This window comes from Macrosteles quadrilineatus, unplaced genomic scaffold (genome assembly GCF_028750875.1).
Source record: "Macrosteles quadrilineatus isolate MER2022 unplaced genomic scaffold, UCM_ALF_1.0 Scaffold_32__1_contigs__length_1466915, whole genome shotgun sequence".
NCBI classification, from domain to species: Eukaryota; Metazoa; Arthropoda; class Insecta; order Hemiptera; family Cicadellidae; genus Macrosteles; species Macrosteles quadrilineatus.
The window spans coordinates 187,634-211,414 of record NW_026542625.1 but is presented as its reverse complement, the minus strand read 5'-3'; the positions used below and the strand labels follow the sequence as shown (position 1 = coordinate 211,414).

The window sequence follows — 23,781 nt, the reverse complement described above, 5'->3', positions numbered from 1 at the left end:
GTCAAGAGCTAAAACATATATTTTAATTAAAAAATGTTACTCACGGATATTGTACCAAAATCAGTTTCTATTTAAAAGTATTTGAGCCAAACCGAGCATGATCCATTTTACAAGATCTTTTCGTCAAAAGTAAAAAAAAATATTTTCTCAACATACTTACAGGGCTAGTAATTATTTCGCCATGCTGTTCCTTATTCTGTAAAATTAAAGATTAAATGTAATAGTAAAGCTATTGAACCTTATTTTCTATATTATATAAAGACACAAAAAATTAAATGCATAATAGATTAATTTATTTAAATTTGGTGTCAGTTTGAATTTTTTGGACGTAAATTGCACTTGTAACTGAGGTTTACAGATGATACTAAACTCGCTTTTCCAATGTGTCACCTCCTGTTTCTTACCGTGTGATGCAATCGGTAGACCATACAGCCAATAGGCCCATAGCCCATCTCTTGGGTCCGTACACCTTCCCAATAATTATTCATTACAACCTTTTCGACGACGATCCTTGATACCGGTACTTTTCCCTAGAATACATGGCCTACCTACTTAAGAAATAAAGTACAAACGTCCAAAAACCCAACATTGTGTAATTTTTGTTACATTTCCTTCTAATGTTCATAGATATACCAATCATTGTTTAGAGAATACGTAATATATTAAATAACAAAAAGTTGTTGGAATAAGGTAGTTTTTTATTCAAACTGACACCGATATGTTTACATTAAAAGTTGTTTCCAAATAATGCAATTGATGGGAAATAATTTTTATTTCCGATCACTTTTTACGAGAAAATCCAAAACCAAGAGATCAATAACTTTAGGACTTGATTAACGCATTTAATTGGTCGGATATACTATAGTTCTTAACTGTAAACGTTGGTTTTTGGTATTGGTTCTTTTGCTTAGAACCGTTGGTAGTAGCAAGAATCATTTTTACGTACCAACACATCACTGTAATTTACAAATTAGTTATCGTTGGTGTTGCACTTTATTTATTACAGCCGTATTCAATTAAATGATGTCTGAACTGTATAAGTTTTGCTTTTTGTGACTGGATTCCAAAATGTAAAAAAATTATAACGTATTTGAGTAAAACATTTTTTGAGCAAACCATCATTAATTGTTTACGCCTTACGTTGTTTATATATAAATAGTTAGTGACCTATATTGGTATTTCTTTTTTAAATTACCAATCAAAATCGTCTATAATACTTCATTTCATACAGTTAGCCGTAATTTCGACAGGATTAAGGGTCATCTTCGGTCTAAGCAAATATAAATTGTTATGATAAAATTTGATATCATAACATAACATAATCATAACCAAAGATTTCAAATACACATTTTATATGTACTTTGTTATGCTTCAAGAGTAGCAAATTCCCTAATTAAGTTCTGCATTGTTGTGTCTATGTCTGATAGTAACGCATTAACGATCTTATTTCTCAGTGTTTCACTAAAAAGACAAGAAAACCTTCGATAGTGAAAATGTCCACAGTAATAAAGTGTTAAATGGTGAGTTTGAGGTAGTACTAAAAATACTTTCAAACGTTGAGGAAAGTAACTTTCAATTATAGGCTTACCTTAGGGCTATGCCTCATAAATATATAAAGTATTTTTTAGTTTAATCATTGGATTTAACATATGGACCAACACGATCTGGGCGACATTTTATTAAGAAGCATTTGTTTTGGCTTGAAACTGTCAGATATTGTATTTGCGAAGGTTTATGGATAATAGTTTTGCCAGCATATCTGAAAATATGCTAATCAAGTGCCGTTCTTAATATAAAAATGTTTCAATTGACTACTATAAGATCCCCGTGCGTAGAACAGGCACACAGCTAGTTCATAATAAAGTGTCGATCAGTGATATCAAGAACACTTGCATTGGAGTATTAAGCTGTAAATAATGTTTACTTTTACAAGACTTTCTTCTATTCTATAACCTCTACTTTTGGATAGTAAATTTCAATTTATAATAATAACCAACTCAAATTTTACTTACATAATCTTCAGCACGTATCCACACTCCCTGCAAAAAAACTTACAATGCATTACCAGTACACTACACACTAGTTAAAGTAAATTATTGTAAAATTTATAGTAAATTATTATTGTATTGGTAACATTTTTATTTGCCTCGTTGAACAAAAAAACCAGTAAAATTTAAAAATACGTTTATATTGTTCTATAAAATATACCCACACCAAGCAAACATACTGACTAGGTGGATTTCTAGTTCTAAATCTAATTGTTGATGGGACATAGGTCAAGGGAGTCATACTACTTGATCCCATTCCAGGACCTTTTTATATTAGTATATACTGTATATAGTCGTATCAGTTAACAGCCAAACTCTGGGGAATTGTTCTGTGGGTCTAAATAAAAATAATCATGAATGAAAACCTATTTCTAAAATCTCATCACTAACCAGACATCCTCCAATTTGTATTTTTTGAATTAACATTTTTATCATTGGATTATTCCAACAGATCTTTATGCAACTTGATAGTATGTTCAGGTAGTGGAAACCCATGTTAGAAAAAAAATAGTTTTATGCTGTAAAATGTGGTAGTACAAGGCTAAGCTAGTCAGGTTTAACCTGATTCGCCTTATTTTTAGACAATATTTCACGATATTTTGCCTATTCTTACTCAGTCTTTTTGAACTTGTTGTTGTTGATGTTGTTTATTAGGATTTCTTAAATGCTATAAAAAAGTGTATTTCACATTTTATCCTAAAATTGCCACTTTTTGAGTAATTGATTTATTATTATTTTATTTCATTTTATCACAATGATAAAAAAACAGCAGAGGGCAATGTAATTATAGCATGCCAAAGAATGTTTACATGAGTCACATAATCTATACTTATTACAGGCAAATACCACTCACTCACTGAAAACCATCTTAAAAAACTACAAACCATAGGAACTCAGAAATTTAAATGGAGGTTCCAAGTAAGCTCTGGGTGTTCAATGAGAAGCATTTTCAAAATACTCCATCAGGGCTGCTCTGCCCTGGTGCCCTGGCCCAAAGGTATGTCTACATTTGGTCGGATTAATATCTTTTTAGCGAATTTCCCTATAGGGAAGTAGCTATTACCGTAGGTGGCACGGTAAGACCTAGACCTGGGACCAATTAATTTTTTTGATTTTGATGTCCCCAGAGGCCAAACACACCATTCCTTCAAATTTTTATATATGTATATATATATAGAGAGATTTATATATATATACGCCCGTGAACGCGATAACTTGAGTAATTTTTGTCCGATTAACGTTTTTGATGAAATTTGGTTTAAAGGTGTAAAGCGGGATAAACTTGAATGAGTTCGCGAACCAGCACGATCGGACCATGGGAACGGGGCTTTACGGGGGGTTTCATGGGGTAAAAATTGATTTTTCTCACTTTTGACCCTCAAAACAAAAAAATTTCCAATTTCTCTTTAGACCTTTTTAAAGAACTTAAAAAAACAAATAATTTAGTATCTAAAAGTATTTTTGTTCCGATAATAGTAACGGAGAAAATTAAAAAAATTGTAAATTAAAAATTCCTATGTTATTCTTATGGAGAATATTGTCAAATGTTGTAGTTTGCTTGTTTATGGATATATTTTGATCAAACTTGGCAAATTTATTTATTTTGTACTATCAATATTTTACTAAAAAACACACATTATTAGTTTCCTTGTAGCAGCAAACCTAGGTACTCGTTAAACCTAAAGTTATTAAAATATATTTAATTGAAAATCAATTCAGACAAATGGAAATTTGCTTAGTCGGCAGGTTTGCTGCGGCGGGGGTATTTTAATTTAACGCTATTAACTAATCTGAAGTAGACATCCTATTTAAATGACTAACTGTCACCAGTTTTTTTTTACTGAAAAAGAACATAGTTGTGTGAGCCAGTCACAGAATGCATTTTTTATTACTGACCAGGCTAATGGGTCATAACAGTTGCTATAGCTCACCATAAGTCATTCCCTAAATCTTTTTTGGTAAAAAGGTTTGTGAATTCGACAAAAATTTAGATCAGAGCAATCTGTAGGAGGCTCACATCAACTACAATGATTTTGATATAAAATCAGGCTACAAATTTAACATGGGGATGGAATGTCTTTCCCTAAGTTTTACTTGGTAAAAAGGTTTGTGAATTCTACAAAATTTAGTAATTTAGACCAGCGCAATCTGTAGGTGGCTCACATCAACCATGATGATTTTGATTAAAAATAGTAGATATAATACCAGAATATGACCCCACTTTCGGCGTTTTAGAGGCACTTTTAGGGCACTTTTTATAGGGGAAAAATGAGAAAAATGAGTGGCTCATTTTTTTGGCCACTTTTTTAAAGACCCAGCTCTCGACCTATACACCCCTATATAAATTTTCTACTTTTTTAATACTGAAAAATACTTCTGGAATATGGCTCATTTTTTTGACCACTTTTTTAAAAATCCAGCTCTTGGCCTATACAAGCCTATATAAATGTTCAATACCATTGTATAACTCTATTCCACATCCATTCGAACATGTATATCTCAAAATCATGCAAGGTTTGTACGCGAACTCGGGGGCGCTCTATGGCTATGTGTAAATTATGCCTGACTCTAACGAATGACTGTGAGTGTACCTAATGACCCTAATTAAAACCAATTGTCAACATTTTCTGCCTGTCTTGTGCCAATCTGTCTGGCATCAATCTGGTTTAACCCTTTCAGTGCTATGAAACGATATATTGTTGTTTTTAAAAATCTCTAAGGGATATAGAGAGGAAGGTTATTTTTAATAAAAAGTAGCAAAACGGCCATTGGTGACCTGCATGTTCATAGGATACACTAACAACCACTTAGCTAAAAGATTCGCCCAATCCGATGATTTCGAGGTGTATGTCTAAACCCAAGGATTATGAACACCTCACTATGCCCCAGCGGTTGTAGTATATCGCTACAAACACACAGGTCACCAATTATTTGCCACACAGGACGGGGATGGAACCCCGAGCAGACGAATGCCACTGGCCAAGTGACACACGCCTTAGCCCTCTCGGCTATCTGTGCTTGAAGACTGAGGAGTCAAAAACTGGTATTTAAGCTAACACCACTGATCGCGAACAGATAGCGCTACAGATGGTTGTTCAATGCATTACTAAGTAGCAGCACTAGTTAGTCATGGACTATTTAGATGATATTTTTCAGTTGAAACACAACAGTGATCATAAATGTGTTCCAGAGACTTTGCTGCAAAATATTATTTTTCTTAAAATAGCTATAAGTTATTAAGATAACCTTGTCTAACTAAATCAAAGTTAAATTCAATATTACGTTGTAAACTATATGTATTTTGATTTTATATGAGATTTTGGTTTCAAAGAATGCTATCAGAACATACAAAATTATAGGAAAACTGGGAAAATTATTACAAAAACTAAGTTTTATTTAATGTTTACTACAAATACTGGGATTTATCTTTGTTCTATATTTTCTTATTGTCTTATTATTCAAAATTAGCATAATTATTAAAATAGTGACAACATTACAGTTAAAATTCAACAACATGTAATGGAATTAAAAGTCTTACAAAATATGAACTATTGGCCTAGCACTGAAAGGGTTAAACTGGTCTGTCTAGGGTAGGTTTAGACAATTACCAAATATGTTTGATTGATTGACCTTAATTATTCAAATTGTTAAGTTTTAAATTAATTTAGACAATTTTGTGATATAAAAAAGGGAGATTCTATAGTATCATCACTCACTCTTCCACCTGGATCTTCTTGTTTTGGTAAGTCTTTGATATGTAAGCCTAGTAGAAATAAGTTGTCGTGTGTCGGGTCATGGGATCAATTGGTTGCATAATTGATGTTTGTACTCATACTCTGTATTTCTTTTAACTTAGGAGTGTAGCTAATATTCCATTTCTTAAACACTTGGCTGATTTTGGTCACTAAGGAACTTGTAAAAAATATATACAAGTTATTTCTTAAAAACTTAGCCGAATTATACTCACTGGGGAAGTTTGAGTGACTTATTATTTAAAAACTTAGCCGAATTATACTCACTGGGGAAGTTTGAGTGACTTATTATTTAAAAACTTAGCCGAATTATACTCACTAGGGAAGTTTGAGTGACTTATTATTTAAAAACTTAGCCGAATTATACTCACTGGGGAAGTTTGAGTCACTTATTTTTTTTAAACTTAGCCGAATCTCAATCACTGGGGACTTTGAGTCACTTATTTTTTTAAAACTTAGCCGAATTATACTCACTGGGGAAGTTTGAGTGACTTATTATTTAAAAACTTAGCCGAATCTCAATCACTGGGGACTTTGAGTCACTTATTTTTTTTTAAACTTAGCTGAATCTCAATCACTTGGGACTTTGAGTCACTTATTTTTTTAAAACTTAGCCGAATCTCAATCACTGGGGACTTTGAGTCACTTATTTTTTTTAAACTTAGCCGAATCTCAATCACTGGGGACTTTGAGTCACTTATTTTTTTAAAACTTAGCCGAATCTCAATCACTATATAATTTTTTCATAGGTAGTCTTCTCTATATAACTAACACTAACTCTGTATAAATGTAGACTCAGCATTCTGCTAAAAAGAGTTTTTATTTAAGATTTAGAATTTAGTTTTGATTTAGAAAATTTTAATTGCCATATATTATTGTATAAAATTGTTTTGAATATTAAAATTTAGAATTATGATTTGAATTATTACTTCTCATTAATTTAAATTGTAAAAATGTAATTTCTACTATATAGAAGATGCCAACCTATTTTTTAATTTCATATATAAAAATGAAGACCACATGTCAACATTGTTTTGCATCGCTCTCCAAAAAAAGCAACCTTATTCGCCATTACAAATTGATACATCAAATGAAGGTATGTAAACTATGTGATTTAATCTGTGATAGTAACATAGCTCTAAAATCTCATATATTACAAAGTCACAAGACTTGTAATTTCTGTAAAAGAAATGTTGTTGGTCATTTTAAAAGACATGTAAATTCTTGTAACAAATGTCCATATACAATGATTAAATTTGTCGGTGAATCGATTAAAACTGAACTTAAAAGTACTCTTCAGTCTTGTCCTCTACCAATAAAATGGACTTTAGTAAGGAGAATCAAATTTATAAAATATACAATAGATCAAAATGGAAAATTAGTTAATGAGAAAGAATGTATTGCAGATTTCAGAAGCCTTACTATCCTTACCATTGAGAAGAGAGATTTAAAGCCTCAAATTGAAAATGCTCTTTTAAAGATTGACGCTTCTATGCACAAATATCAAGCGGAAGGTAGTGGATGGATATATGACCACACTAAATATTGGCAGTTGCACGTTTACAAGTACAAGCCCCTAACTCCAAAGTCATACATTCCCACACCAAAAAGTATTAAATTGACAAAAGCAGTTTTAAATATAAAGAATGTTGATAATAAATGCTTCCTTTGGTCAATTTTAGCAGCTTTACATCCAAGGAATGCTAAACATGCTAATAGAGTCTCTAACTATGCACCCTACGTAGGTAAGTTGAACATGACAAATATAAAATATCCCGTAAAAATATCTGACATAGATCAATTTGAAAGAAAGAATAATATAAGTGTTAATGTATTTGGAGTTGAAGACCAAAAATTTATATATCCATTAAGAAGAACCAAACTGAATAGTAACACTCATATAGATCTATTATTATTACAACAAGGTCGTAAATCACATTACTGTTTAATTCGTGATTTTAATAGGTTAATGCTACGGTCAACAAAAGATAACAGTAAAAAGCATTTTTGCAAGTTTTGTTTACAACATTTTTACACCAAAGATAAATTGGAGTGTCATATAACATATTGTAAAAACTTTGATGTCCAACGAGTGGAAATGTCTAAACAAGATACATTACAATTTAAAAATTATAAATATCAACTTAAAGCCCCATTTGTAATTTATGCTGATTTTGAGTGTTTTATAAACTCTAACAACCATACTCCATCTGGATTTGCATTTGTCGTAGTAAAAGATTCTAAGATTATTTCTGAAGAGTTATATAGTGGCGAAAATGTTATGGATGTGTTTTTCGAAAGGTTGTTTGAGACTTATGACTTCATTAAAAATCAAATGGCAATATATATCCCCCTTGTAATGACTCCTGAGCAAGAGGCATCTTTCCAAAACTCAACACATTGTCATATTTGTGAAAAGCCTCTATATTTTGATAGGGTACGGGAACATTGTCATTCAAATGGCCAATACCGTGGAGCTGCCCACAATGATTGCAATTTAAACTATAAAGTAACAAAGAAAATACCAGTATTCTTTCATAACTTAAAAAATTACGATGGACATTTAATTATGCAACACTTGGGAAAGTTTAATCGTAAATTAAATTGCATAGCCAAAGATATGGAAAAGTACATTTCATTCTCTGTTGATGATTTAGTATTTTTAGATTCCTATAACTTTCTGTCCCTTCCATTATACAAATTAGCTTCCAATTTAAATACATTTAGATTCATAGACAATCCACTACTACAACGCAAAGGCGTATTTCCCTATGAATATATGACAGGACCAGATAAGTTTGCAGAGTCTCTACCTCCAATTGAAAAATTTTACAGTACTTTAACTAAAGAACATATCTCTCCCATCGAATATGAACATGCTAAAAATGTCTGGACCCATTTTAATATACATAATTTACAAGAATATCATGATTTATATCTTAAAACAGATGTATTGCTACTGGCTGATGTGTTTGAGACATTTAGAGACCTGTGTTTAAAGGATTACAAACTTGACCCCGTACATATGTATTCACTTCCAGGACTAACATGGGAAGCTTGTCTTAGAATGACTGGTATAAAATTACAATTATTTCAAGATATTGACATGCATTTGTTCATAGAAAGTGCAATCAGAGGAGGAGTCAGTATGATTTCTACACGTTACGCTAAAGCCAATAATAGATATATGGGCAAACATTATGATCCCAATCAAGAAAGTGTGTATTTAATATATTTAGATTGTAACTCGCTATACTCCACAGCTATGTGTGAGACACTACCCGTGGATGGATTTCGTTGGACGAATGAGATAGACTACAAAAACAATCAAAATGATGAGTTTGGATATATCTTAGAAGTTGATTTAAAATACGATAAAAGCTTACATGATTTACATAATGACTATCCATTAGCACCTGAGAAAATGAATGGCAAATTAATACCTAATTTAAATGACAAAACTAAATATATTTTACATTATAAAGCATTACAAAAATATGAGGAATTAGGTTTGGTTGCTACAAAATACTATAGAATTTTAAAATTTAGACAATCAAAATGGCTTTCACCCTATATTAATTTTAATATTGAAAAACGCAAATGTGCTAAAAATGATTTTGAAAAAGACTTTTACAAATTGTTAAATAATAGTCTCTTTGGTCGAACAATTATGAACCAACGCAAGTTTCGTGATATATATCTCAAGGATGAGTCACTATTAACAAAATATGTCACTAATCCAAGGTTTGACTGTAGCAAAAAGTTCGATAACAATTTACATGCTATACATTTAAATAAATTAGTTGTAAAGTTTAATAAGCCGATATATTTGGGAATGACAATTTTGGATATTAGTAAAGTAATAATGTATGATTTCCACTATAATTATATGTCAAAATTTAAGAACAAAAGATTTCTTATGACTGATACAGATTCTTTAATGTATTCTATAGTTACAGAGGACTTTTACAAGGAAATAGAAAGTGACTTGCACTATTTTGATACCTCTGGATATAGTAAAGACCATTTCTTATACTCTGATAAAAATAAAAAAGTCACAGGCAAGTTCAAAGACGAATTAGATGGTCATATTATGTATGAATATTGTGGTTTAAGACCAAAGTTATATTCTTATATTCCTCTAAAATGGTTATATGAAGAAGACAAGCAAGCTTTAGAGGTGAAGAAAGCTAAAGGAGCTGATGGTGCTACAGTTAAACATCTCCTTAGACATCAACATTATTTGAACTGTATTGCAACTGGGCAAGATTACTATGAGAATGTGACAAGAATTAAATCTACAAATCATCATCTTCAAACCTTAACCATGAACAAGAAAGTACTATCATTTGACGATGACAAGAGGTTTATTCTAGAAGATGGCATCAATACGCTTGCGCTTGGTCACTATAAAATTGATCAAACATAAATCTATATTTGCCATTATTCTTTGACCTTTCTTTGTCAATTACAAAAAAGCCATATTTAGTTTTATCCCAGCATTGGTGGCAGAGATTTCTAAATTGGTTAAATGAAAAGTCATTACCAACATGATTGTTATATACATGTTTTAAATTTAAATCATCTTGTTTAAATAATATTAGGAAATTTACATTATCACGTAAATGTTTGTGTACTTTGCTGTAAGATTGACACAAGTAAAAACAGTTAATATTTTTATGTCGACCCATTGAAAAAAATTGTGTAATATTTTGACTATTTATGTCATCAAATACAACAACTGACTGTGATTTTACATCATTTGGTGTGATTTCACAGTCAGTAAACGTGTGTAATTTCACTTCGTCACACAAACTAAATATTTCAATTATTTTTTTATATTTTTCTTGTTCTAAAGATTTAGATATTAAATATAAGTTTGTAAATTTTAATCCTTCCTTTCTTACAATTAAATTGTAAATTACAACCGTCTTCCCACTTCCACTTGGACCACAAATAACACATCGAATATTGGTAGGAAATAGACCCAACTTCTTTGGTATATTTTCCTTAGTATGTACTATTTTAAATTTGTGTTTTTGTTGAATAAAAGACATTTTTTATATAATAAAAATGGTAAAAAATAATAAGAAAACATGTAAAAAAGGCAAAGGTTTATTCCTAAAGCCTTACAGAGGTCGAGGGCTATTGAATACTCTTATAAATAATCTTCCATTTCCACTTCACATACCATCATATCGGTACTGTGGACCTGGAACGAATATACGTCAAAATCTAGCCAAAAATGTACCTCCAAAAAATAAGCTAGACTCTTATTGTAAAGAGCATGACATATTCTACATGAATAATCCTGATACCGCTGCTCGGAACAAAGCAGACATGAGATTAGCAGACTTAGCTTGGACTAGAGTAACGGCAAATGACGCAAATCTTGCTGAAAGAGCTGCAGCTTATGCGGTGACAAATTTGATGAAGGCAAAAGCAAAAATGGGAATGGGATTAAAATTTAATAAAAAAAATGGACAACTACCAGCTGTTAGAGGCCGCAAAAGACGTGCCTCACTTCCGGGGGGTGTACCTAAAAAACGAGCTAAAAAATCTAACACCAAAAGTAAAAGAGTGCGGAATAGTTAATTTAGACAGTTCATCTGGCACACATTGGACAGCATATCGTAAAAATAAAGATATTGTAATTTATTTTGACCCATTTGGAATCCAACCTCCAAAAGAAGTAATTAAATATTTTGAGGGACATAAAATATTCTATACAACCGATCAAATACAAGATTTAAATAGTTCTATTTGTGGAATTTTATGTTTATCATTCATAAAAAATTTTTGTTTATAAAAATGGATTCATTTACTATAACATTTTCGGGTACAGAGCCAGAGCTAAAGTCAGTGTTCTTTCCTCCCATAGAATTAAATGATGATTATGTAATTGGATTAGTTGATTTTCAAAGTTATAATTCTATATTTAATGTGAAAAAACTTCTAAATACTTTAACATATTACAAAGTAGAGAAAAAAACATTACCAAAGGGAGAGATCTTAGTTGATGATTTAAACCAGTTATTAGATGGTAAACTTAAAGTTATAATACATAAAAATGGAGAAGCATTAATTAATACTAAAGTCAAACTTTTATTCAAAGGGCTTATTCCAAAATTAAATAAACTTAAAGGCAACAAATTAACCATTGGAGAAGGTGATGATGTTTTCTATTATGACCACAAAGCTCCAGTTACAATAGAAATTTCTGAAGGAACATATGAGGTGGTTGAGCTTGCAAAGGAAATTCAAAAGCAAATCCCAGACTTTTTCCTTACAGCTAATAATAAAACTATGAAAGCGACATTACTTTCTAGCCACGTGTTTGATTTTACAAAACCATGTTTAGGGTCTGTTTTATTGGGATTTAAAGGTGTTTCTACTCCTGGTGTACAGTTTGAATCTACAAATAAAATAAACATTAATAATGTAAATGTGATTAGAGTAAAATGTAATATTGCAAACGGGTCCTATTTAAATGGAAACAAATCACACACCATACATAGCTTTTATCCAGAAGCTCCTCCTGGCTACAAAATTATTGAAGTTCCAAGAAATATTATATATTTTCCTGTAAATAAGAGAAGTTTAGATGTTGTCAGTATTACATTTGCCGATCAGCATGACAAGGCAATTGACTTTAATGGAGAAGAAACTACAATTACTTGTCATATAAAAAAGATATGAGAATTTATAAGAATTTATCTATAAGTATACAAAATGCTAGGTTCCTACGATCAATAGGACTAAAGTTAAAATTTTCTATTAATAAAAATGGAAGATTTTCTAGATGTTACAGGGAAATCCCAATTCGACGATAGTGTGGTTAAAATTACAAATCACTCCTATGTTCCCCATAACACTTTAGCAATAAATAATTCTGATGAAATTCGAATATGTATTAATAATCAAGATTTGCTAACTCTCCCATGTAGGAGTTATCTGTATATTAAGGGAGAAATTGAAAATCATGATAAAGGTCATTTTATAAATAATGCATTTGCATTCTTATTTGATGAAATTAGATATGAAGTCGCAGGTAAAGAAATAGATATTGTAAGAAACCCAGGAATTTCTAGTCTTATGAAAATATTGAGCTCTTACAATAAAACAACTAAATTGTCAAATGTGGCATTTGATTCTGACACAAATTTAAAAGAGTTCCATAAAGGTGGCAAGTTTAGTACATGTTTGCCATTAGAACTGTTAATGGGTGTATTCGAGGACTTTAATAAGGTATTAGTAAATGTCAAACAAGAATTGGTGTTGAAAAGATCCAAAAATGATTTGAATTGTATATTAACAACCGCTAGTGCTCCAGCCAGTGGCACTGCTGATACGATTCCTAAAATTACACTTAACTCAATTCAATGGGTGATGCCACACGTGATACCATCAGATGAGGAAAAGTTACAATTACAAAAGATGTTACTGCAAAATAAAAATTTGCAAATTGCATTTAGAAGTTTAGAGTTGCATGAACTTCCATCATATCCCAATACTACAAGACATACATGGTCAGTAAAGACATCTTCCAGTTTGGAGAAGCCTAGGTATATTATATTTGGTTTCCAAACAGCTAGGGATAATAGTGCACGAAAAAGAACTGATGAATTTGATCACTGTAAATTAAAAAATCTCAAAGTATTTCTAAACTCTGAATATTATCCTTATAGTGATTTAAATCTCGACTTTGAAAATGGAGATGTCTCTAAAGCTTATGAGATGTTTATGAGATTTAGAGAGACTTACTATAATACTATCCCAGATCCTATGATAAGTAGGGCTGAGTTTATGAAGAAATATCCACTAATTGTAATAGACTGTTCTAGACAGAACGAAACAGTGAAGGAAGGAATTGTTGATATTAAATTAGAGATTGAAACTGCAGAAAATGTGCCAGCAAATACATCTGCATATTGTTTGATAATACATGATAAAGTGTTTGAGTACAATCCTTTGTCAAATGAGATAAATAAAATGTAAATAAAAGATGAAAAACATTCAACAAGAATTGGTTGACTCTGCAAATCAAATACGAGAGAAATATAGAGCTTTAAAACGTGGCAAGTTTCTAGAGGCTGAAGAGAGGTTCCAAACATTCCAACCTTTAATAGAGCCATTACAAGAATTAAAGAAAATCACAGCTATTGGCAAAACAGAGAGGCCTCAAATGGAGATACTCCCAATGACTCCATCTAGAATATCAATGATACCAAGATTACAACCATTACAACCATTACAGCAATCCACTCCACAGAAATTAGATTTTGGTCTTTTAGCATCAGACTATTTAGGAAATTACCTCAGTAAAAGTAGTATGACAGACACTACATATGGTATTAGACGAGAAGCAAATAAATTTTTTATTGGAAATAAGGAAGTTGATATTGCCAATGATGATGTCACAGTTGCAAATAAAACCTACAAGGGGACAAAAGGCTTGTGGCAGTTGTTAACTTTAAAAGAACCTGAGGATTATACTCAGGTTGATTTGCAAAATTATAAAGAGATTTTGGAAGCCACAAATGGACATTTAAAGAGTTACAAAGATGGTGCACCAATTTCAAGTAATAGACATACTAAATATCTTAATATAATTAAACCTCTTTTTAAATCTGTTGGTGAAGGTTTGAGACAAGTGACTGGTAATAAAATTGACTATATTTATTGGGATGATCCTAATGAGCTTGTAGATAGGTTAAGACTTCTTTGGCTAAGTCGCCAAGCCGGTAACTCAGGAGTGGATAATGAAATAGATTCCATTATTGAGGAATTGAGAGAAAGTGGTATTATTTATTAAATAAAAATATGTTTATAGATAAATTTTATCGTTTATATAATCCATATAATAAGCCTGCAGAACCCAGGGCTAGTAGTGAACCTACTTTGAATTTACAAGACGATAGTTGGAATTGTTTAAACCGTAAAATTGGTAATGTTAAAGATGGAGAGTTTGTAGATGATGTATCAACTTTGGGTCAGACATTAACTAGAAAAGGTGATGTCTTTTTACAAGGTAAAACTAAATATGAGTTTTTAGAATCTAAGAATAAAAATTGGAATGCTAAAAAACAGAAAATTACTAATGTGGAAAAGGGTGAAAGTTTAGATGATGTGCCCACTTTACAACAGACTTTAATACGAAAAGAAGATGGTAAATTTGTACAAGACAATAAAAATTATGAATTTTTAGAATCAGAGAATGGTGTTTGGAATGCTAAGAAACGGAAAATTACTAATGTGGAAAAGGGTGAAAGTTTAAATGATGTGCCCACTTTACAACAGACTTTAATACGAAAAGAAGATGGTAAATTTGTACAAGACGATAATAATTATGAATTTTTGGAATCAGAGAATGGTGTTTGGAATGCTAAGAAACAGAAACTTAGCGATTTGATGGAAGGTACAGATAGTAAAGATGCTGTGAATGTTTCACAAGTTCCAAAAATGGAAGCAGGCTATTGGGATTTTAATAATAAAAGGTTAGTATGTGTTAAACCTGCCATTGATGACACTGACTGTGTTACAAAAGAACAGACTATAACTTTTGATAAAAAAGAAAAATGTTGGGATGCCAAAAAACAATTTATAAGGAATCTGCCAAAGGGGGAATATTTAGATGATATTTGTTTAATGTCACAAGCTATGTATTATGATGGATCAAAATTTGTATATGCAGGAAAAAAATTTAATTTGATGGAATACAATCCTGATTTATTAGTTGCCGACCCTACATCTTTGAGCGGATTTAAGTATATAGATAATAGACCATATATACCAGAAAACTATGTATTTAAAAGAATGGAAGATAATCTATTGATTGGGGCTAATGGTAATATATTTAGAGTTACAGGAAAGGATGATGTTATAAAAAATGAATGAAATTGCATACGAACTTCATAAGCCTGCAAGAAAGAATTTCATTAGAAGGTCTTTTAAAGTATTAGGTATAAACGAAACTGTACAAATAGATTTAATTGATATGCAAAACTATGCTAGAGAGAATTCTGGCAATAAATATATTTTAACTTTAATAGATATATTTTCTAAAAAAGCTTATGCTGCTCCACTAAAAAATAAGACAGGGTTAGTGGTTACAGAAGCCATTAAAACCATTCTACCAAAGGGGGTTAAAAACATTCAATCTGACAATGGAAAAGAATTTTTTAATCAATATTTTAGCAAACTAATGAAAAACTTAAATATTAATCACTATCACACTTTTTCTACAACTAAGGCTGCGATTGTGGAGAGGTTTCAGAGAACTTTAAAGAATTGGTTATATAGGGAATTTAGTGCTCAGGGGAGTTATAAATGGTTGGATTTACTTCCAAAGTTAATTCGAAAATATAATAATAAAGTGCATAGATCTATAGGAATGAAGCCTAACCAAGTGAATGTTAAGAATAGTAAATATGTGCATGAGAGGTTGACTTCTAAAGTAGTGCAAGTTAAAAAACCAAGATATAAGGTAGGCGATAGCGTAAGGATTTCTAAGTATAAACATGTTTTTAGTAAAGGCTATACTCCAAATTGGACAGGGGAACTATTTGCAATAGCAGAAGTAAAGAATACAAAGCCTGTGACTTATATCTTGAAAGATGAAAATGGTAATATAATCAGGGGAGGCTTCTATACAGAGGAGTTGTTAAAGACCAAGTATAAGGACATGTATTTGGTAGAGAAGGTAATTAGGAGAAAAGGTGATTTATTATATGTCAAATGGCTTGGGTTCCCAAGTAGCCAGAACTCATGGATTTCCACTAAGGATGTCCAAGGGAGCACATCATGAGCCGGGAGCATGCCCGAGTTCACGCACAAACCTCACATGATTTTGAAAATATACATGGGAATGGATGTGGATTTGAAATTTTAATGGAGTTTGAACATTTATATAGGCTTGTATTGGTCGAGAGCTGGTCTTTAAAAAAGTGGCCAAAAAATGAGCCATATTCCAGACGTGATTTTTAGTATTAACAAAAGTAGAAAATTTATATAGGGGTGTATAGGTCGAGAGCTGGGTCTTTAAAAAAGTGGCCAAAAAAAGCTCCTGGGGCTTCGGACATTTTTTTCGCCGAAAATTTTAAAAGTTCTGGGCCAAAAAATGCCGGAAGTGAGGTCATATTGTGGGTTCGCCACTACTCTACATTTACACTTGTAAGGGTCAATAAATGTAAGAAATAGCTTTTTTAGCTTAATATCAAATATATTTATGGGGAATAAGTAAGAAATAAGGTTTGACAATTATATAGGGATATTTAAACAAAGATCAGGATTTTTGGTTTTAGTGGCCAAAAAATGATCCCATGTTATTTCTTATGGGAAAACGTGCCCCAAGTGACTTTAAACCGGTAGTTCGCCACTACTAAAAATCTAGCTATAAATTTAACATGGGAATGGAATATCTAGTTGTATCTAATACATACTTAATACTCCTCAATATGTGGCTTATTTTTTTATGAAAGTAGCAATTTTCCGTTGCCGGCTCTTGACACTTGAATGTGATCAATTATCTACAAACAGCAAATTCACCCACCTGTGGCTGAGGGGAAGGGTACTTGGGGGTGTTCTGGAAGTCGACGTTGGCCAGAGTTATATCTCCACGAAACTGAATTCTGGTGACAGACCTGAAAGGTTCTCTGTGTTTGTACGAGATGAAGTGCTGACCATCCACAGCCACCTGACAAAAACACACCAGGGAAAGATGAGTTTTGAAAATTAAAAAAACCCAAGGTCATCTGGGTCCAGTTTCAAAAGTCCTTTTCTCAGAATGGACAGTCAACCACTCACCTTACTGTTACCCAGCCTATAAACAAGGCTACACCATTAAAATTACTTTAGAGACTCTAAGCGGAAACTAATAAATTTCACTATTTTCCACATGTTATATACGCTTATAAAACAACGAAAGATAAGTGGTTAAAGTTTTAACCCAGAAAAAGTGAACCTATAGAAAGCATAGTCTTGTATGTATAATAAGATGAGTAAATAAGCAAACAAGAATCCTGTAGTAAGAGGAGCAAGTATGTTGCTTGGAAAACCCGCTCATGTATATTTACTATTTAATTTAGTATAACATACCAAAAAAACCATTCCTTCTTACTTTGCTACATACATATTTGGAATTACCATTTTCGATTTTGGAGCAGTAAAAGCAATACATATTATCATTAAACTGTGTTATTTTCAAATGTATTTATTGTTAGGAATGCTTGCTACTTTTGACTTTTCTGAAACTAACCATAAACTCGGCTTTGGTGATGTAGAATTCCAAGAAGAATGGCTGTCCTCGACGCAACGGAAACTTTTCAGCAATTGATCCCTCCTTATTGCCCCACTTGCCATTCATGTAGGTATTACGGTATGCGATGATATTCTCAGCAAACGTTGGATTAAATTGGAATGCAATGTCAGGCCGATCATCGTCTTCTTTATTTAGAATGTGAGGCCTTTCAAGCTGAGGCCAATCATCGTCATCTTTATATCCAACCAAAAAGTTCACTTCAAACCTGGAATGCCCGGAGGTTATTGTCTGGTGCCTTTGATTCAGACCAGCCTAGTGAACTATTCGTTAGGATTGTCTTGATTAAGACAAAAAAATCTTCCATTATCTTGCATTAAAACAACATTAAACTATGAACGTGAATAAAAAGTATAAACTCCAAAAACATGCTCAAATTTGTTAAATGCAAACAAGATTAAAAAATTATGCTATGCAATAACATTAGCTATGCAACCTATTTGTCCGTGGTTTGCAAGAAAAATCCATACTGATAGACTTATAAATTTAGTTTTTCACATCAATTTACATGAAACATGTTAAGTTCAGAATATTTACTAACTTCTGCCTACTCCACATGAATAATAATCTATACTATTATATAAAAATCTAATGGTGTCTGTATGTGTATTACTAATAGGCGCAAAAACTACTGAAGCAACTGGGCTTAAATTTTACAAAAATATAGTTACCATACCAAGGATCATTATAGGACTATTCACAATTCGACACTGACCGTGGGCTTTGCCCCTTTGGCTTTAAAGGTTCTGTGGTGAGGATTTTAAAAGTAAATATTGATTGGTCTCCATGGCTGCCATGAGAACAAATACAATGTTTGCAATTTGCTTTGCCACCCAAATGTAAACAAGCTGAACTGTCAAACCACACTAATTCACAATAACCACAGCTGACTTATAATCTATACTATTATATAAAAATCTAATGGTGTCTGTATGTGTATTACTAATAGGCGCAAGAACTACTGAAGCAACTGGGCTTAAATTTTACAAAAATATAGTTACCATACCAAGGATCATTATAGGACTATTCACAATTCGACACTGACCGTGGGCTTTGCCCCTTTGGCTTTAAAGGTTCTGTGGTGAGGATTTTAAAAGTAAATATTGATTGGTCTCCATGGCTGCCATGAGAACAAATACAATGTTTGCAATTTGCTTTGCCACCCAAATGTAAACAAGCTGAACTGTCAAACCACATTAATTCACAATAACCACAGCTGACTTATAAATAGGCATATAATATTGTCTACAATCATGTGACATGTTTATTTATTCTTATATTTGATGGTTCATTGATTATTGAGTTTATGAAATAAGTCAGATTGTATATCTGTTGCTGTATCTAACCCTAATTAATTATTTAAAATTTCGCTAATGTGTATAAGGTATTGAAAGATTTTGGTGTACAAAATAGTGAAATTATAAAGTTTATATTTACTTCAATCATTTTAACATTTTTCTTCAATTAACATGTGTTTAGAGTAGGGCACACACCTTAAAAATTGAAACTTTTTCTCAAGGAGATAATTAATTGTATATTTCCACCATTTTGAAAGAAATATTGTTCACACCATTTCCTTTTCACAAATGTTTAAATCATAATTTCATATTACTACCCATAGATTGGTAAGTTATGATGTTTTCTAATCCAGAGGTAGCTACTACCTATCTATATTATAACTTTTGACACCTCCTGTAGATTTCACAGTCTATTCTTATAATGAATCACTTTTTATTTTCAGCCAAGTTCCTCTTAACTTAACCTACCCTTGACATAAACATTGTTTGAATGACGTTAAATTTCCTAATTCTAAGCTGATATACAAATATTTCAATTTAAAGACAACAATAAAAACCTAAGTTGTATATGCACTTGCCTTTGGTGCATGAATAGTAGGAGCTATAAATAGTAGGGCGAAGTATATTTCTGTTTGTTTAAGTAGTAAGAGTGTTGATGTTTTTGTTTGTTCACATAGTATATAATGAGATATTTTTATAATCAATGGTTAGTGAGCAATGCTTTTTAGAAACAAGATCACGTCTTGTTTCATTTAATTCAAACTGTAATATTAACCAGATGTTGTAAATTATTGTTTGTCTTATCAGTAAAAGCTTTGAGTTTTTTATTTCTTTTATTGTTTGAAAATGTTTTTTTATGTAATTAGTAAGTTAAAAGTTTTTGATAGGTACATTTATTGAAATTTAATCTTATTTTACTCTTTTTTCATATCAGATTTCATAAAGCACCATATACATCAACCCCGGACGAAGGACGGGTCCTCTGCTAGTTATAGAATATTATGATTGAATTAATTTTTGATGCAGGTTTGACTAAAGCAATGAATTTGTTTAAACATGCCTGTAACTAAACTGTCTGTCTGATATAACTGAACTTATAGATCTGATTTGTTTTGTTTTATATTTTGATTATTTTGATTTTGGTTGCTAAGTAACTTCTATTCTGTTCCATAAATAAATTGTTTAGTCCAGCTAAGTCTACTTGGAATTATTATTATTCTGTTTAATTTCCTACAAATTGGTGCCAAATCACGTATTAAATGTCTTCCAGGAAATCTTCTGGAGTCTTCTGGAGGAAATTACCTGCCATGTATACTGGCAATTAATAATTGTAATACTGAAAGGAATTTAGACCCTAAAAAAAATATGATAAAAAGAAGACAAGAAGACATCATGTTCTTACGGTACTAGTATCTTCAAAAGCAATACATCGCAGTATATTACTAATTGAATCGGAAAAATAGAAGACATGAACAGAATGAATAGAGAATCTGAACTAAAAGAGATTAGAAGAAAAGAAATTAGATGAAATAGAACGACAAAGAAAATATGATCAGAGGAAACTAAAACGCCAGAAAAGACTGGAAGGGTGAACTGAAATCTGCATCGTCCAGTATCAGGCAAGACTCACTTTCAGAGGTAAGATCTATTATAGGATTTAATGATGACTTAGAAGAAGAGTCCCGGAACAAAGTAAAAAAAATGGTCTAAATGACAAAGAACAAGAGCCCAATCTCGTTCAAATGTCATCCTCAGCTATTGTGTCTTAGGCAGAAGAGAAATTAGCAGGTTCTTTTAGACGAACCATTCATTCCGATAAGTAAAATTCCATTCAATCGTTTCGCAACCACTTCCTTTATTTGGTGAGAATCCGGAGGATTGATCTATTCCGAATATGAAAAGATAAAGGCTTTCTTTGATGATGAAATCAACCTCATCAGAGGAAAAATTCCCTTAAAGCTGAGGCTTTCAACATCGCAAGGCCCTTACTTATTTGTGGCAAAAGGTTTAATACGGTGATTTCCCCTTTACAAATGCGATTTGGCAGACCGGAATTGATTCTAGAATCAATACAAAGGAAGACCAGAATGTTACCTCAGGTCAATGAGGAAGACATAAATGGTCTCATAGAATATTCCACTTGTGTCCTTCATTTTACTATAACAGCTTACCCCTTGAAATGAAGCACTGCATGACAAACCCTAAGTTATTGATGTATATGATGGACAAATTACCTTATAAAGTCAAGTATGATTGGGCTCAGTGTTTAATTTGATAAAAAGTAAAAAGTATTTTTTAACATTCAAGTTGTTTCTCTTTATTCTATAACTGTTTACAATCAATATCATTGCTTAATTATTATTGACAACATATGTTAAACAAATTATTTTAAACAAAGACTTTTAAGTAAGTAATATACAAACATCTCCCTTTTTTAGCCGTCTTGACTGTCCTTCTTTTTTAACATAGATTTAATTTTTCTTATATGGTGTGTGTTTCTTCTTAAAACAACATTACTTTCTAATTTTACCAAATAAGAACGAGGTTCCGGTTATTTTTTAAAAATCACACCAGGATTCCAAAATTTGGTTTTAATATCCTGTACTAAAACCTCTTCTCCAACTTGGAATTCATCTTCTTTTTTCAAGGCTGATCTGTTATACATTTGTTCTTGATACCTTTTGCTTTCATTTATGCTTTCATGTACCTCAAAAGAAACTGTTTTAGGCTGTAAATAACTGTTTGGTATAGGTAGTTTTGATCTTATGTGTCTGCTGTTTAAAAGCTGAGAAGGTGAATAGTCCAGGTTTGCAACAGGTGAGTTTCTATAATTTAATAAGAAGAGTTCAAAATCCTGTTTACTTTCAGCACTCTTCTGTAACATTTTCTTTACAATTCCTACAGCCTTTTCTGCTAGTCCATTACTTTTTGGATAGTGAGGACTTGATGTGATTATTGTAAAATTCCAATTTATAGAAAACTGTTTCATTTCATAGCTATTAAATGGTTGATTATCAGCCACCAAATACATAGGGATCCCATTTCGACTAAATAGCTCTTTGAATTTACCAATTATTGTATTACTGTTTTTACTGTTCAACTTAAATACATCAATCCAACGTGAATAAAAGTCAACAGTTACAAGATAGTATTTACCTGCATATTCAGCAATATCAGCTCCAATCTTGATGAAGGGTATTTGAGGAACACTGTGAACTTTTAAAGGTTCATTCAATTTTGAACGTTGGTGTTTCATACATATAGAACATTGAGATACTGTATTTCTTATGTCTGATGACATTCCTGGCCAGTAAAAAAATAAATTGGCAGTTTTCAATATTTTAGTTGTTCCCAGATGAGTCTCATGCAGGTGTGACAGCATAAATTTCCTCAGTTTACTTGGTATTATAAGTTTGTCATTCAAATAGAGTAATCCATCTTGATGAGTTACATCATTTCTCATATTGAAATAAGTCTTTAGATCACCATCATTAACAGATTTTGGCCATTGGGTTTTACAAAATTGTATAACTTTGTTTAAAACATCATCATTTCTTGTTTCCTCTTTAAATTCCTCAAGTCTTCTATCACTAAACTTCACTTCAGAAGATTCAATACAGTGCACAATACCATCTAAGGGTTCATGCCATTCAACCTCATCTTTAATACCATTCCGAGATAAAAAATCTGCAATATGCATGTTTTTTCCTGGCAAATATTTTAGTTTAAAACTGTATATCATCAATTTAAGTCTGAGCCTTCTTATTCTGTTATTGACAATTTTAAACAATGGCTTATTAAAAATTGACAACAGAGGTAAATGGTCAGTAAAAATTGTTACATTTTCATTTCCATATATATAGTTGTGGTATTTCTTGCACGAAAAACAAATAGCTAATAATTTTTTTTCAATTTGAGCATAATTAACTTCTGCTGTGGTCAGACTTCTAGAAAAGTAACTAACAGGCCTGCCATTTTGCATGCAACAACACCCTACAGAATCCTGTGAAGCATCACATTGTATTTCAATAGGAAGAGATGGATCAAAATTCCCTAAGACCTGATTACTACAGAGTGATTGTTTGATTTTTTCAAGAGCATTAGAATGATGTTCATACCATTGCCAAGGAACATTCTTTTTTGGTAAATCTCTAAGAGGTGATGCTATTGAAGCCAAATTAGGGACGAAATTTCTGATGTAATTTACCATACCTAAAAATCTTTGTAATTCTACCTTAGATGTAGGAGTTTTAAAATTCTTTATTGCTTCAACTTTTGAAGGATCCGGTTGCATCCCTTGTTCACTGAATATAGCACCAATATACTTTACCTTATTAACACAGTATTGCATTTTACTATAGTTAAAT

General features: G+C 31.7%; 1 protein-coding gene across 3 annotated transcripts in view; it reads right to left on the bottom strand.

Moving 5' to 3' along the window:
• LOC129005764 (uncharacterized) overlaps positions 1-23,781 on the bottom strand; it is an 84,434-nt gene that overhangs the window by 1,636 nt on the left and 59,017 nt on the right. For all 3 annotated transcript variants that reach the window (XM_054434765.1, XM_054434766.1, XM_054434767.1), the window contains 4 exons: positions 18,057-18,324; positions 17,352-17,495; positions 2,013-2,039; positions 161-196 (listed from right to left, as the gene is read on the bottom strand). In XM_054434765.1, coding sequence (XP_054290740.1) covers positions 161-196; positions 2,013-2,039; positions 17,352-17,495; positions 18,057-18,324 — 475 coding nt within the window. The remainder of the gene's footprint in view (positions 1-160; positions 197-2,012; positions 2,040-17,351; positions 17,496-18,056; positions 18,325-23,781) is intronic.